This window comes from Stegodyphus dumicola, chromosome 2, assembly GCF_044657685.1.
Source record: "Stegodyphus dumicola isolate Sdum_Otavi_A_Nest chromosome 2, ASM4465768v1".
NCBI classification, from domain to species: Eukaryota; Metazoa; Arthropoda; class Arachnida; order Araneae; family Eresidae; genus Stegodyphus; species Stegodyphus dumicola.
Genome location: NC_140769.1, coordinates 216,371,612 through 216,387,592, shown reverse-complemented (window position 1 = coordinate 216,387,592; position 15,981 = coordinate 216,371,612). Strand labels below are relative to the sequence as shown.

Sequence of the window (15,981 nt, the reverse complement as noted above, 5' to 3'; positions counted from 1 at the left end):
GCAAAAAACTAGAAGTGGGAGAGTGATTAGAAAGCCGGCCAGGTATTTGGACTGATTTTAGACTGATTAAAAAAAAAAAAAAACTTTTGAACTCTTTAAAAAAACAGAAGATGGAATATTTAATAATTTGTAAATGGCAACATTTAATATTTAGTAACTTGTAATTGGCAACACTTTGGATACTGATATGAAAATAGAACAATGCTGCTATTGCAGGTGTCTGTAAATATACATTCTATTATTACAAATAAATAGTTTATAAAAACTAAAAGTGCACCCTTATAATGATTAATGACAGCAACAATACGTCCCTTTAGGTGTAGCCTGCCTGAGCCTAGCATTTCCTATTAAAATTATGAATAAAATAATTTCAGAAGTAAAATAAAAAAAAAATTTCAACTCCAAATACAAATATAGTTGATAATTAACAGTTAGAATAAATTCTAAATATATAAAATGTGGAACAACATAAACTTGCCTCAATTCTCTAATTTTAATTTTAACCTCTAATATTCTCTCTAACTTAAACCTCTAATTTTATTGTTATTGAAGAATAAAATTTATTTGAAAGTTTCTATCAGATTTAATTTTCAATTAAAAATGTATTTTAATTAACAATTCTATTGCAGGTAGATGTTTAAAACAAATTGAACACTAAAAGCCAATGATGATTTCATATTATATCTAAAGAGATACAATCTATTGCCTTTGTGAATATTATGAAGGTGCAGTTAAAGACAAATGTATATATTATTTGTACATTAAAATCATAGTAAAAATATCTGAATAAACAATTATTATCTAAGTATTAAACACAATTTTTTTCTCTATACCACATTTCATTTTATGACAATTAGAGAGAATACATAAAACTACATACCTTTGCTACAGGGCTCTCAATATTTTGATATTTCTTTGATGAAAGCATTTGAGCAGATTTTGGAAGTTTAGAACTGGAATTAGAATGAGGAATGCAATAATGAGGAGTTTTATTATGAGTTATCAATTCAGAAGGCATTTTATCAGAAGGACTACACTTTCTAACCGATTTGACCGCAGGTATATTGTATTTTAAGGGAGACGATACATTTTTTACCCCTGCTTTTGGAGTCCTTTTTGATGGTGTAACATCATTATCAGCTTTTCGAATGGGAATCTTTGTACCAGAAGATTTCTTCAAATAACTGGGCTGCTTATTTTCACTAGTAGGAGTTTTAGCTGAAAACATTTTTGAAGGAGATATCTTATTTTGTTTAAAAGTGTATTGATTCTTATATTTATTATTAGATGCAATGACTTTTCTCTGTAAAACATCAAATGGAGTCTTACATGCAGGAATATTCTCTTTACTTTCAGTTCTCAAATTTGACATTTCAAAATAATTTTCTCTTGTACACAGATTCAGTGGGATAATAGAATCCTTAGACTGTATTCTTGTGCTTTCTCTAAAACTCAGTGAGGTATCATGTAAATCTAAAGCATGTACCAGATATGTTTTATTAGCACTTGAATTATTCTGAAACTTTTTAGAATCATCACTCTTTCTTCTAGATGCAAGTTTTTTATCAAGTTTTTGAGGACTAGAAATTTCTCTGGGAATGCAATGTTTTACTGATGTTTTTATGTTTTCATATTTACATTCTTTAATTAAATCTGATTTACTATCCACAGCACACTCTTCAGATTCAACAGGCTTTAGCTCAATAGCTGATGCTGCAATTTGACACTGTACATTTCCAATTTTAAGTTGTACTTGCAACTTCAAATTTAAATCAGATGTCAATTTTTTATGTAAAGTTTCTATGTCGTCGTTTGCATAATTAAAACTCTGATCGTTTATTACTATGCGACAGTCAGTTCCTGGAACATTTTCCAAATTATTACTTTGAGTTGCGAGCCTACTTGGCTGACTTGCATTCTCAAAATTACTTCTGCATAAATCACCTTTTGAAAACTCTTCTACAAATCTAGGATTATGATAAGATTTACTAGGTGATTTGGCACACCTTTCGGTCAATTCAGTGTGATTACTCATTGAGTTCAATATTTCTCCTGTTAGAAAAATTGAATCTTTTCCTTCAATAACTTTTTCTTCTTTGATTTTCAAAATTTCATTGATATTAAATTCAGATGATGGATATATGCAATCATCATGATCAATAATTATAGTATTATTTGAATTCCCATGTGGTTTAATATTTGATGATGAATAACTGCAATCTTCATTATCATCAATAAAAACTGTATCATTTGAATTTAAATGTGGTTTTTGGTCACACACGTCCTGAGGCTCTGAAGCACATGCAAAATTTTGCATGTTTGTTAATTGCTCGTCTTTTTTTTTATCATTTGAAATTTCTTTTTTAATCACTTGAGATACATTGAAAGAGTCTTCATCTTCTATTATTATTGTATCATTTGAGTTGATGCATGATTTATGGCTATAGGTCTGCTGTGATGGTTCTGAAACTACAAATTTAGAAGCATGTATTAATTGGTCACAGTTAATTACTTCATTATTTGCAATTTCATTCAAATTAACATTACTAGATGCACACAAATGATGATTGACGTCATCGTCATCATCATCATCAATATATATTGTATCATTAGAATTCACATTAGGTTTCAAATCACAAATATCTTCTGTAACATGAAAAGTTTGGGTATCTGTTATTTGATCTTGATTTGTTTTATTATTCAAGACTGCATTCATGTATACTTTAGATGGACTCTCAAAATCCTCATCTTCAATATAAATAGTATCATTTGACTTCGTATACCATATCTGATCACAAAGTTCTAGTGATGATTTTCCGTCATTAAAATATTTGCATTTTCTTGCACTTCTCTTTGTATTATTGTTAGACTGATTAAAGTAGTCCCTGTCATCATAATCCTCAATAATGTTAGTTTTATTAGAGATTTGTGGCAAATTTGTATCACTTGAATTTCCATTCAAATCAGCATTACCACATACAGAAGCAGCAGTATTTGGATCAGTATCTTGCATAGACTTCTGCTTACTATAATCTTGGTTGCTAATTTTCTCATCATAACATTGTACTTTCTCGCTTTTTATATTATTTTTCATACCAAGCTCATGATTTGAAGATAAGCTACCATGGTTATCAAAACATAAAACATCATTTGAATTAGCATGTGGTTTACAATCATATTTATCTTGTGATACACATTTAGTACAACAATTATTACCTATATCAACCTCTTTTTTGAGAGTACATTTTTCATCAATTGTATGATTAACTATATTAGAGTTGCAAGTAGCAGTGTTGCAAACTATTTTTACAGAATCAGATGCACAGTTTTCAAAAATAGGTGGCATTAAAGATCTGCTCACTTCAGATACAACTAAAGAACTTATATCAGCTGTGTTTGCAGGCACAGATTTATTTTCATTATGTTCATCATTAATAACATTTTCTTTTCCAGAAAGAGATGAATGCTGTGATTCATCTAAACTATCTTTAAAATTGTCAGTACTATCACATTTAGAAAAGGAATTAAGCTGTGTGCAGTTTTCATCAAGAATTTTCTTTTCAAAGGTTAAAAAGTTTTCATTCTTCTCATAAATAACATCCACAGAAGTTTCAAAAAGATTTCTTGTTATCCCTGGAGCATTTTCATTTATTTCTTGCACAAATATACTTTGTTTTTCTACACATTCCATGCTTTCTGAAATATGCAACTTCTGTACTTCACTAAATTCCTCTAAACTGTCGTCAAAAGTCTTTTCATGTTCAAAAATAGCTAAAGAATCCTCATCAAAATGAAGATGCTCATTAGGATTTGATTCTTTGTTCAAAATGTTTTCTGGGACATTCCTTAAAGAATCCTCACTTATAAACTGTTTTTCTAAAAGATTTGTTACATTTTCTATATCGGCAGAAATACTACCTCTATCAATGTTGGATGCAAGTGAACATATGTCTTCCAAGCTATCATACAAAACAGTATTTTTCATTCGTTGTCTGCTATGAGCCAACCTAATACTGTCATTCAAACGCTCTGATAAGCCTGAAGCACAATATCTTTGATCCAGACTGTCTTCAAAACTCTCATACTTGCTATTTTCCATTGAAAAACTGTTATAAAGAGAAGATGTTTCATGTTTTTGATATTCGTCATCTGATACATCATTTTTCTCTTCCACAAAATTCTTTTTGAGAATATTTGTAGAACTATCACATAAATTTTCTGCAAATGATCCTTTGACTTTTATCTCAGTCTCTCCAATGGGTCCAAAAAATACTTCATCATCAATACAAACTGGTTCCCTCAAACTGAAATGCAAAAATACATTAATAAATATAGCAAAATAGGTACTATTCCATTTTGAGGACCGTAAAAAATTGCAGCGAAAATGTATGCACAAAAGTGCCAAATCTAGCAAACACGCCCATTTAACAGCGCGCCAAATCTAGCATACGCGCTGATTTCAGATTGCGTAAATTTATATACTTCTATATTCTTAAGACACCATTGAAATACTAGTTTAATTTTTAAATCCTTTGATTTTAAATCATTTTGTAATATCCTATGGATTTAACAACTTGGGAATTGCCCATGACAAAAAGTTGGCAATAGAATTTTGGGTAAAGTGCAGAATCACCCACTGTTTGACGCGTTTTTAAGAATTGCACATATTTCGTATCCATGTGCACATCGACCTATTTTCACTTAAAAAAAGAATCCCAGAATTGCACAAAAATGGTACTGCACACACCCTTGGCTGTATCTATGTACACATCGACCTATTTTCACTTAAAAAGTATAAAAAAATTTGACAAAAATTCAATTGTTTCTACCCTTGTAAAAAGCGGAAAACAAATAAGTGAGCGATTCTGCACTTTACTGAGAATATTTTCAAAGAAAAGGCATCATTCATTATAGAAAATTACGTTTGAACAACCAACGAGATGAAATTATGCTTTAGTGATAAGTCGGTAGCAAAATAGTGATGCAGGCATCCATTCAGTTATGTTTAGCAATTTTTATATAAATTATAATAATGATCTGAAATAGTTATTCACTCTTACGCTTCCATTCAGTCATGTTTAGCCTTTTTCATATAAATTATAATAATAAAAAAGTATTATATGAAATTAACCTTTCATCTAAATTAAAAAATCAATCTTAGATACTTATTTACTATTACTATTATACTTCCTTTCTTGCCACAATTATTAGAGTTGCCGCAATTATTTTTGGCAGCAATGGCATCAACAATAGTTTGGCGATTTTTTACAGCCCTCGAAACCGAATAGTACCGCAATATCTTTTAATATTTTGAAATCTATAAAACTGCATATATTTTTTAAGTTGCTTAGGTGCAAATTACAAAAATTACCCCTCCTCCCCTTCCCCCAAAAAAACTTAAGATTGGCACAGATTTTAAAAGATAAGGGTTATATATAACGGTTATGTATTTTTTTATCTAATTTAATCTAAGGTTGTGTGTCGCTTCTATACATTTATTATGCTTACATTTCGAGAGAGAGAAGTTCCTTTTTTCATTAAGATGCTGCATTCACTAGATTGGTATGTATTATACTAATTATTTTTAATATAAATAACATTACATGAAACAGCTGAAAAAAAGACCAAATATTGAAATTATTAATCCTTGTTAATATTTAATTAATATAAAATTAATTACATTAACTATATGAATTCAGTTACCATATATATAGTACAAATAATAGTCTTACTTTGAATTTTTCTTTCATAATTCTATTAGTTAAGTTTAATTATTGATAGGTTAAGTTTAATAAATTAGTTAAATTTAATAATTGATGAAGTGTAATCAGAATTTTTATCAGCCATATTTTGCTCTGAAATAAGAAGCCTATTTTTGATGTAAACTGTTTTACACTTTTGCCATGAACATATAAAATTTAATTAGTACTTTCTGATTATCAATACTTTCAGTAAAAAAGCGTTGATGAGGTAATGCACCGTATCACTAAAAACTATTTATGTAGCAACCCGAGTATGCATTGAGTACACATGCGTTTGAGTACATGTGGATTTGCACTTTTGAAATTTAACAGTCATTTTTCTGATTAGTATTTCTTTTTACATACAAAACATTTGTTTTTGTCATGAAGAATTGTAACTGAACTATGGAGTTTGCTCTCCTTTATTCGTATTACCTTGGATTGCCCATTAAAGTTTCTGCTGTTCTTGGGTGATCATGATTATGGCTGGTGCAAAATGCCAAGTTTGTGCACGATGTTGAGTTTGTTTTTTAGATCAAAACAGATCACTGTACACATGAAAAGAGCAGCATAATATGTATATATATATATATATATATATATATATTGAAGGATTTTTCAATTAATAAATGAATAAATAAAATAAATACTTTTTTAAAACAAATTTTTTTAAAAAAAGCTTATAATCAGAAATTATTGCTTAATAGTTGTAAGTTATACAGGTTAACCCTAACATAGGTTATAGAGGGTGCTAAAATAAAGAGTATTATACCCCACTTGCTATTACACCTTTTTTTGCTACATTTACGTTTAGGTTAAACACATAAAACTTTTTGTGATTATTTTTTCCTAATGGATATCAACATTTTTTTAACTTCCTTCAAATGAAGAAGAAGCAATAGAATGTTTCAGAGAGGCTGCAATTTTACCCAAAAAACTCGTTTGTAAAAACGGTCATGATATGAATTATAATTCAGGATTTTATTGGACATGCAATGTCAAAAATTGTCAACAAAAGTTTGGTGTCCAAATTGGTACGTGGTTTGAAAACAGTTGTATTGAATTTTTAAAAGCTTCAAGATTTTAATCGGAAAATGTTGCCGAGGTAGTCGTCATAGTACGTAAGTACCGAACTGTCACAATTCTTTGATCAGAATCTACCAAACCTCTGCATTAATCAAATATTTGTAGATGAGTTTATAAACAGCAGCTTAATTTATACTGTGAGGATGAAATGCTTCAGGATAGCTTCCCACAAGTTGTAGTCCTTTAATCCGGTCTTCTGTGGTCCAACAATCCTGATGATCAATACACATTTTTAATCTACTGTTATTAGTTCTTGCATCTGACAAAAAAGTGACATAATTAGTAGTATTCAGGTTTCAAAACCTATTTACACAGCAGCCTAGTATTTTAGTTTTACGCTGCTTTTAATTTCTCATATATAGCCCTAATATATTAATATGTGTAGCACTAAAGCAATTGTTAGCTATCCCTTACAAGTTCGAAAGGGCAGTCATTTTTCCGATTCTCATGCAGCCATTCAATCAATTAGCTCTGTTAAACACCTATTAACACCTGAAATTTTGCAGTGTCAAGAACTCCTGAGAACTCTCACTTTAAAGAGGAAACAAATCGGTCTCCAGTGGGTGCCTGGCCATTGTGGCCTTTGAGGCAATGAACAAGCGGACTTTGTTGCAAAAAGAGGAGCCAGCTTACTACAACATCCTAATACAGCTATTTCTTATTGGAGGATTAAACTGTTTTTAAAATGTTTATTTACATTTAATATCTTAAGAGATCTTTAAACTCTTACAGGCTTAAAAATTTGGAGAATGATAAGTCTTTCTCTTATTACCGATAGTCCAAGATGCAATGCAGTTGTGGCTTTCCGTCTGTCTACAAACTGCTAATGATGTTGATCCTATAAACTATTAATTATTTATAAACTATTAAACATTTTTAGAAAGGGGGGAGATTTATTGAAAATGAAAGAAACAAAATGGAGAATTTTGCTTGAAAATCTTAATAAATGTTTATCTTTCTGTTTAAAGTTTTTTTAGTGCTTGCGTATTATTGCAATCATCTTAGAAGAAGTCGCCAAATAATCAAAATGTGCCTAATTCTGGCAACCATTCACATAAACATTCTTCAGGCAATCATACTCATAACAATCTTTCTGTCAAGCAACGTCCCCATTTTGGTATGCTTTCTTTTTGTTATATTCCAGGTTCCAACAGTTTTTACAGACAAACCATTGCATTAATCTCAATTTTAAAATATTTGCTACCACTTGAAAAAACTGCAAAAAAATATGTGAGGGAAATTGCTAAAAAGGAACAGTGATGGAATACATTTGATTGATAGCCTGTAAGCAATTCTGAAGTTGTGTGTGATCCTGGGTTTGTGTAATTCTCCGATATTTTTTAAGTGAAAACAGATTGTTGTATACACAGGAAGAACAGACCAAAAAATTGCAGAACGATTTTGCAAAAATTCTTAAATGTTTCATTTATTTTTTATCATATAATCCTTACATAATTAAATGTGTTTTCTTTTGATAACTTGATAATGTTTGCTGACTTATGATTAATAAAGACAGTTTGTAAATTTCCTTACTGCCATACAAATCACCAACTTGTGCCTGATAAATAACTTTTATTGTTTCATCTGTAAAAAATCTCCAAATTTTCCAAGGTGGTTTGTGTTAATACGTTAAGTACCTTTTTTTCTTATACCTTTGATACTTCAGCAATACATCTGTGGAATGAGACAGTTCTATATCTCCCATTCTACAGGTCTGATTGCCGAAATTTAACTTACAATTTACATGGTTCGAAAGCCCAACTTAGAATATATATTAGAATTATATATACCATTGTTCTAAATGTATTTTGGTATGTTGAGATGAGAAATTTTTAACTGCTTGATTAATAATTTTGGGTGAAAAGCCACTGTCAATAGCTATTGCTTTTAAATAATTTACTTCTTCATCAAGAGACAGTTTGAAAGAGCAAACTTGAAGTGCACGGAAAACATAAAATGAAGCTAACTTTTGTTTAGTCGGATGACATGATTTGAAGTGTAGTGGAAGGCAAATCGATGAAGATTTACTATAAACTATAGTACTGAAGTTGGATGTGTGTTACATGTGAGGAACAAGTTAGAAAAAAGGAAACACAGAAGTCTTCTGTTGCCTAGCATTGTGGGTCCAAAAATCACACTTTCAATTTTTCTTCAGCCACAACTATTCAAAAAATTTCTGTTTTAGTTCATGACCCTAATTCCAATCCATCTTTTCCTTTAAGGAAATTATGTTTTAGTTCTTGTTTCATCAACTGATGGCACCAGTAGCTTAACTCCTGTCCAGTCTTTCTTATCTTATCCAATCACTATATCTGAGAATCTTGCAGCTGAGAATGATGATTCGGTAAAATCATCGAAATTAGTACTATGAAAATTTGGAAATATAACGCTGATTTTTGTAGTTTGACTTGTAAATTAATCTAGGCATAATTTGAGTCGTAGATTCGAAATATGGAAAAAAAATCGGTATGTTATTCAGAAGTCCAATTTCATGTCAAAATTCCTATGTTAGCACAGCGCTATATATAAATCTAATATATATCGTAAGTCGTGCTTTCAAGGCATGGTAAATGAAAGTTAAATTTCAACAATCAGTCCAGTAAAACGGAAGATATAGAATTGTCCCATTTTTTTTGTGCAAGATATACAATACAGCCAAATAAATTTTTAAATGATGTCTGCTTATTCTCCATATTTATTCTAATTTTAGACAGAAAGATAAAAATCAAAGAAAAATAAAAGTTTTGCACTTTAATGACACACTCTTGATGAAAACAATTTTATTCTTGGTACTTATTTATCACAACAGAATTTGAAATGCTGTGGAATTAATGAAAAAACAAATGAAACTTGCCTTGTATTTTTTGAATCCATTTTAACTGCAATCAGAAGAGCACCTGAAATAAAATTATGATTTGGTTATTAATACCATTTAACTTTATTCTAAAAAAGCCGCATGTGTATTCATAAAGCAAAACAACAAAGGTTAAAAATGAAGAATTATGCAAATTATTTTGAAAGTAAAAGTTCTAATTAGCAATTATTTATATTACTTTTTTATTTTTACTAGTTTCTATATGCATATATTCTATATGTCTATATGATATATTAAAGGTCAGCCACATAAAACATTTTGAGATGCAAGAAAAGGCAAGTAAATTACTCAGCTGCAATTCTGGATATATGAGAGATAACATGATCCCAGAAAAATATATTGACAAATTCTCTTTAACAGAAAATAAAGTGTATTCACAGTAACAAACTACTAGGTCATTTTGAATATTTTGAACCAATATTATTCTCCAATATTCCGACTACTGCAGAATGAAGCATCAATATGTTCAGTTTGCTCTAAATAACATATATGGCTTGCCAATAGGGGGGGATTCCACCCTATGTATAATGTCTGATGACTACCTGGGCCTAGGGTCTCAGATTTTAGGAGGCCTCAAAATTATCCAGTTATTGCTCATAATTGTATTACCTCTCGTAACAGCAAGCAAAGTGGGAATTGGTCTCTCCAGGAAGACAGGTGTCTAACAGCTTAAATTATTTTAATGGCCTATGTATTTAGTACATAAATTGTTAGAAACAGCATCAGTATTAATAAGCTATATAGTGCAATCTCAATGGTTTGCAGAATATCTGGATATGAAGCCTTGACAATATTAAGCCTAATCTTGAATACAGTATCTACAGTGTCTCACAAAAGTGATGGGACACTTGTGCTTTACAAAAGGAAACTGTAGTAAAATAAATTTTAAAAACATGTAAAAATTTTTTGTGGGTGTGTTTCATACTTAAATTTAGTTACAATTATTACATAACATACATTTTCTTAAAATATTAATTTAATAAAAATACAATTGTTTAGAACGGAGCAAAAAATGGCTCACATAAGTGATGGAACACTTACTTTTCCATCAAATATTTATCCAAAAATTTTACTTTTTAAAAGGTTTTAATATTTTGTTGGATTTCCTTTTACTTTTAAAACATGATTTAATCTTCTTGGGACGGATTAGACTAATTTTTTTGTGATTTCTGGAGTGATTTTACCCCATTCTTCTTGAAGCACCGATTTTAATTGCTGTTTTGAAGAAATGGTGTTTGCGAATTCTTGATTCCAATTATTGCCAAATATTCTGTCTGGGATTTAAGTCTGGAGATTGTGGAGGTGTTTTTATTATTTCAGGACAGTTATACAGCAGCCAGAGTCTAATGTTCAAAGCAGTGTGCGTGGGGTCATTGTCCTGGTAGAATTTTAAATTGTTATGAAGGTTCAATTTTTGCGCTGAAGATTTCAAATTTTGATTTAAAATGTCAATATATTTGTACTGATCCATTATACTGTCAATAAAAACAAGAGTACCAACTCCAGCGGACGACATACACCCCCATACAATAACTCCTCCTCCACTGTGTTTTACTGTTGGCACCAAGTTCTATTTTCGAAATTCTTCCCTGGGTTTTCTCCACACCAAGATTCTACCATCAGAACCAAATATATTCAATTTACTCTCATCAGCAAATATAACTTCATTCCAGTAATCAGAATTCTTATTTATGTTGGATTTTGCGAAAGCCAGTCTGAGTTTTCTATTCTTTTCACTTACGAAGAATTTTTTCCTGGCTGCTCTACCGGGATATCCAGCAGATCGAATTACTCTTCTAATAGTCTCAGGTTTAACAATTACTCCATATAATGCTTGTAAATCAGCAGCAACTTTAGGAGCACTCATTCTTGGATTTTTTTTAATATTTCGAACGATAATTCGCTTTATTCCATTGGATAGCTTTGATGGTCGGCCAGGTCTTCTTTTATCCTGAATCATATGATTCTTTTTATATCGTTTAATGATATTGTAAACTGTTGAATGACTCAAGTTAACTGTTTCAGGAGTTTCTCTAATAGATTTTCCACGTTCAGTATGCAAATTAACAACTAATTTTCGAATTTCAGGCAAAGTTTCCTTTTGTTTAGCATTCATGGCTGCACAGAGCTAAAAAACACAAAAATTCCAAAACAAACTGGAGAGAAATACTGCAAATGATTTTAGAAATTATTGCCAATTGCTTCTGAGTAAAAATAAAAACCAAAAAAAAAATAGTTTTATTGTAGTACGTAGTAGTATCTAATGGTGTCCCATCACTTATGTGAGCAATTTTTTGCTCCGTTTTAAACAACTGTATTTTTATTAAATTAATATTTTAATATTTTGAAAAAACGTATGTTATGTAATAATTGTTACTAAATTTAAGTATGAAACACACCCACAAAAAATTTTTACATGTTTTTTAATTTATTTTATTAGTTTCCTTTTGTAAAGCACAAGTGTCCCATCACTTTTGTGAGATACTGTATGACTTTTCACGTAGATTAAAATATATAAAGAATGTTATTGATTAAGTCTTTTAATAAATAGCAGATTTTCAGACTCAAAACAAATTTGAACAAAAACTTGCCAAACTTTCTCCACTTTTCTATTCCTAAATTCCAAAAATAATCATTCTCAATTCAATAATCATTTCTGGAATTAATAAATGGTCATTTCCATTCATAAATAATCATTTCCAATACTATCATTCTTACTACTCATGTCTTTGTTTTCATCCATCCCTTGGTTTGAGTCCCAACTACTCTTGATTGAACAACTAAAAATTACACCTAAATTTTTCACTGCCATCTATGAACCTTCCACATAATTCAAAATTTTACAATATTTGAAGTTACTAAGTAAGCCTATAAATAGCAAGGACTTTTTAATAAAGCTTCAATGTCTTCAATCTTGGCTAAAATTTATAGAGAACATGTAGAAAATATTATTTCAAAGAATCTCCCCCTCTCCCCCATAAAAATTGGGAAGAGAGATATTGATGATATCTTTGCCCAATGGAAAATATTCAGACAATGAACTCAAACCACTTTTTCAAGTTATCTTGGAAAACTTTCCTAACAATCCTTCTAAACTACAATTAATAATAACGGCATTTAACTCTTAGATCTCCTTAAGAAACGACAAACTTCATACTGCAACCTACTTAAACCAAATATTAATGCAGCAACAACCTCATTTGATTCTTTTCAGTTTCACTCCTTAAAACAGCTGCTTTTTATTTTAACTTAAAACATTCTCAAGAATTCTGTTCAACACCCAAAATTTATGGAAATGAATATAAGTACATTTTTCAGCAAACAGTATACATATCTGATATTGTTGAAAAACTTAAGAATAAAATCAATAGACAAATTTCTGCAATTCAGAAAAAAGTAAAGTTGCTAATTAAATTCATTGGAACACCTTAAAATCCCATTAACCTTCACGTCAATTTTTCAAAGGATTTAGATCAAAGGATTAACTTGCCATAACTCTAGCTCCAACTGGAAATAGTTAACATCAGATCTATTAGATGTTAATGCAATAGATACATCTATATATATATATATATATATATACTATCTTCCCCCATGACAAACAATAGCTGAAATACAGAGAGTGTTTACATGTTTTTAGAACAATTTTAGAGCTGTTTAATTAATGTTTAAAATGTAAAGAGCTTTTTTTTAATGTCTGATATAATAGCCTTTTTTTGGTACTATAAATCTGCATAATGATTTCTATGATAGATGCGCTTTTCATAAAACTTCCAGAAGTATTTATTTCCATTCCTCTTTCACTACTTTCCAGAGTCCATAAATTGTAGAGGGTTTAAATGTAGATAGACTTCTTTTCAAGAGACTAAAGGCAGAATAGTCCATACGTGAAACGTCGGGGAACTTGGCAGAAATTCATTGAAAAGGTATACTATATGCAATATCTGTATCAATCTCCATTGTTTCAAGGTATGTAATGGTACTTTTTGAAGTATCACTTGCTTGCCTTGATAAAATTTCACTTAAAAGTACTGGAATAAAAAAATGGAATTTTTCTAAAAATATCAGATATAAAACTTCCTTGATAGTAGGTTGAGTTGATTTTACAATTTTTTTTCCACTCATTATTTTTAATTTCCCACTGTAAAAGGATCATCCGACAATCATAAAACTCTTACTCAAACTTCCTTTGCATTGCTACACTTATATCCTGCTAAATAGTTTTCATATACGGTTCTACAAATTGTTTTGCATTCAGCCTAATGCCTTAGCAATTTTTTTAAAAATAATTCTTAAGTCGTAAATCTTGGTTTATTATTTTATTTATTGTAGCCACAAATGTATTTAAAGACTTTGCAATTGATTTATGCATCAGCGGATTTTCTGCTGTTACCAATGATCTAACTTTAGAAACATTAGAAATAGTACATACCTTTTTTAGATATTCGTTTGGAGGTTTTTTTCCCATGTGGAAGTAATAAGTGATGGCTTTTTCCTTTCTGATTAATAATGTTGCTTACTTTGTGCTTACAAATTTGTATAAAATGCATTTCCCAAAATTTTTTAACTGCCCATGACAGCCAAAGACCTCACTAGTAAAACTTACATTTCATGTGGATGTACATGCCTTCAATGGTGTTGGTATGAGCATTGGTTTCAAATGCCTTTTTTGCGATAAACCCACTAGTAGCCATCCAATGGAACCTTAAGCTTGACCAAACATTTATTTCATACAAAATTGACATTCATAGACAGAACTAATTAAACCTTAGCTTACACACCAATTAGTTGTAGCTTTCTTATCCTCCCACTCTAAATCATGAAAACGATAACTATATATCTCGCCAGACATACTTCTTTGTGGAAGTTACAGGACAATGATTAATTAGAACCAACCAGCTAACAAAAACCAAAGGTCCATTAATGGCGAATAAAATTCCAATTATTAAAAATGTGATCAAATTTGATTCAAATTATGTGATACATGTACTACAAAGCACACAGCCCTCAACCACTAAACTAAGAAATTCCAATCAAATTAAAATTCAGGAAAACACGTAAAAAAAAATCAGCTGCCATAACACTGGAGAAACAGAGGCTATTCTGGGTTATCAAAAACCAGTAACAGAGTTGGTATTTGGCATCAAATCAAATGGTTTTCAACACTAGAATCGCAAAAAGTGCAAACTTAGAATCTTTGTCAAACTTGACACACATACAAGCTCTGTACCGAAAGTAATGCACTCCATTTTCTTCTGCCACGACTATCTGTTGCACCATGTTGCCACTTGGGTAGGGTGTCTTGGGAACACTGTGCAACCAACGTCAATCGGCTCTGAGCTCCTGAAGAGTCACTGTGCCTGTTTCAGTGAACCCTTGTGTAAGTGCTCAGTCGAGATCAAGATGGATACATGGTAAAGTTTTGTTTCAAACTTGAGAAAACGATGTCGGAGACATCGAGAAATGTGTTTCGACACTGATTTGTCCCCACCCAACTTCTTTTTGTTCCAGAAGATTAAAACATCCCTCAAAGGACAGCGTTTGGGCACCCTGGAGAACATCAAGACAGCTACGACGAGGTTACTTAACGACATCCTCGAGATGGAATTCCAGGACACATATAAAGCACGGAAATTGAGTTGGAACAAGTGTGTTAAAGCAGGAGGGATGTATTTCAAAGAGCACTGAGTAATTGTATGAATCGATTCAATAATTTTCTTTAAAAATGCCACTTGCCCGAAAGGGTGGGTGGAGTCTTGGAATAACTAAGTAACAACACACTGTACCAGAAAACTAATAAAAACTGCAAAAAGAAAGAAAAGAGAGAAAAAAAAAAGTCCCTCTACTGTGGATCCAGAGCAACGTAATTGAATTAATTCAAGCCTTTTCGTATATATAACCCAATCACGAGCGCCACTTGGCTCCGTGCTCCTGGATAGTCACAGTGCCTGTTTCAGTGAACCATTGTGTGAGTGCTCAGTCGAAATCAAGGCGGAAAAAAAATTCTTGAACAGCGATATGCAATAAAGTTTTATTTCAAACTTGAGAAAACGCCATTGGAGACTTTCGTGTTTCAACACTGATTTGTCCCCGCCCAACTTTTTTTCGTTCCAGAAGATTAAATAATCCTTCAAAGGACAGCATTTGGGGACCCTCGAAAACATCAAGATGGCTACGACGAGGTTACTTAAGGACATCCCTGTGACAGACTTCCAGGACACATATAAAGCATGGAAATTGTATTGGAACAAGTGTGTTAAAGCAGGAGGGATGTATTTC

At 31.0% G+C, this 15,981-nt stretch overlaps 1 protein-coding gene across 3 annotated transcripts in view; it reads right to left on the bottom strand.

Annotated features, from left to right (window-relative positions):
• Positions 1-15,981, bottom strand: part of LOC118190801 (uncharacterized) — a 37,506-nt gene that overhangs the window by 13,265 nt on the left and 8,260 nt on the right. For all 3 annotated transcript variants that reach the window (XM_085811754.1, XM_085811756.1, XM_085811755.1), the window contains exons 2-3: positions 9,682-9,724; positions 881-4,304 (exon numbers count right to left, since the gene is read on the bottom strand). In XM_085811754.1, the coding sequence (XP_085667880.1) occupies positions 881-4,304; positions 9,682-9,701 (3,444 nt within the window). In that variant the 5' untranslated portion in view covers positions 9,702-9,724. The remainder of the gene's footprint in view (positions 1-880; positions 4,305-9,681; positions 9,725-15,981) is intronic.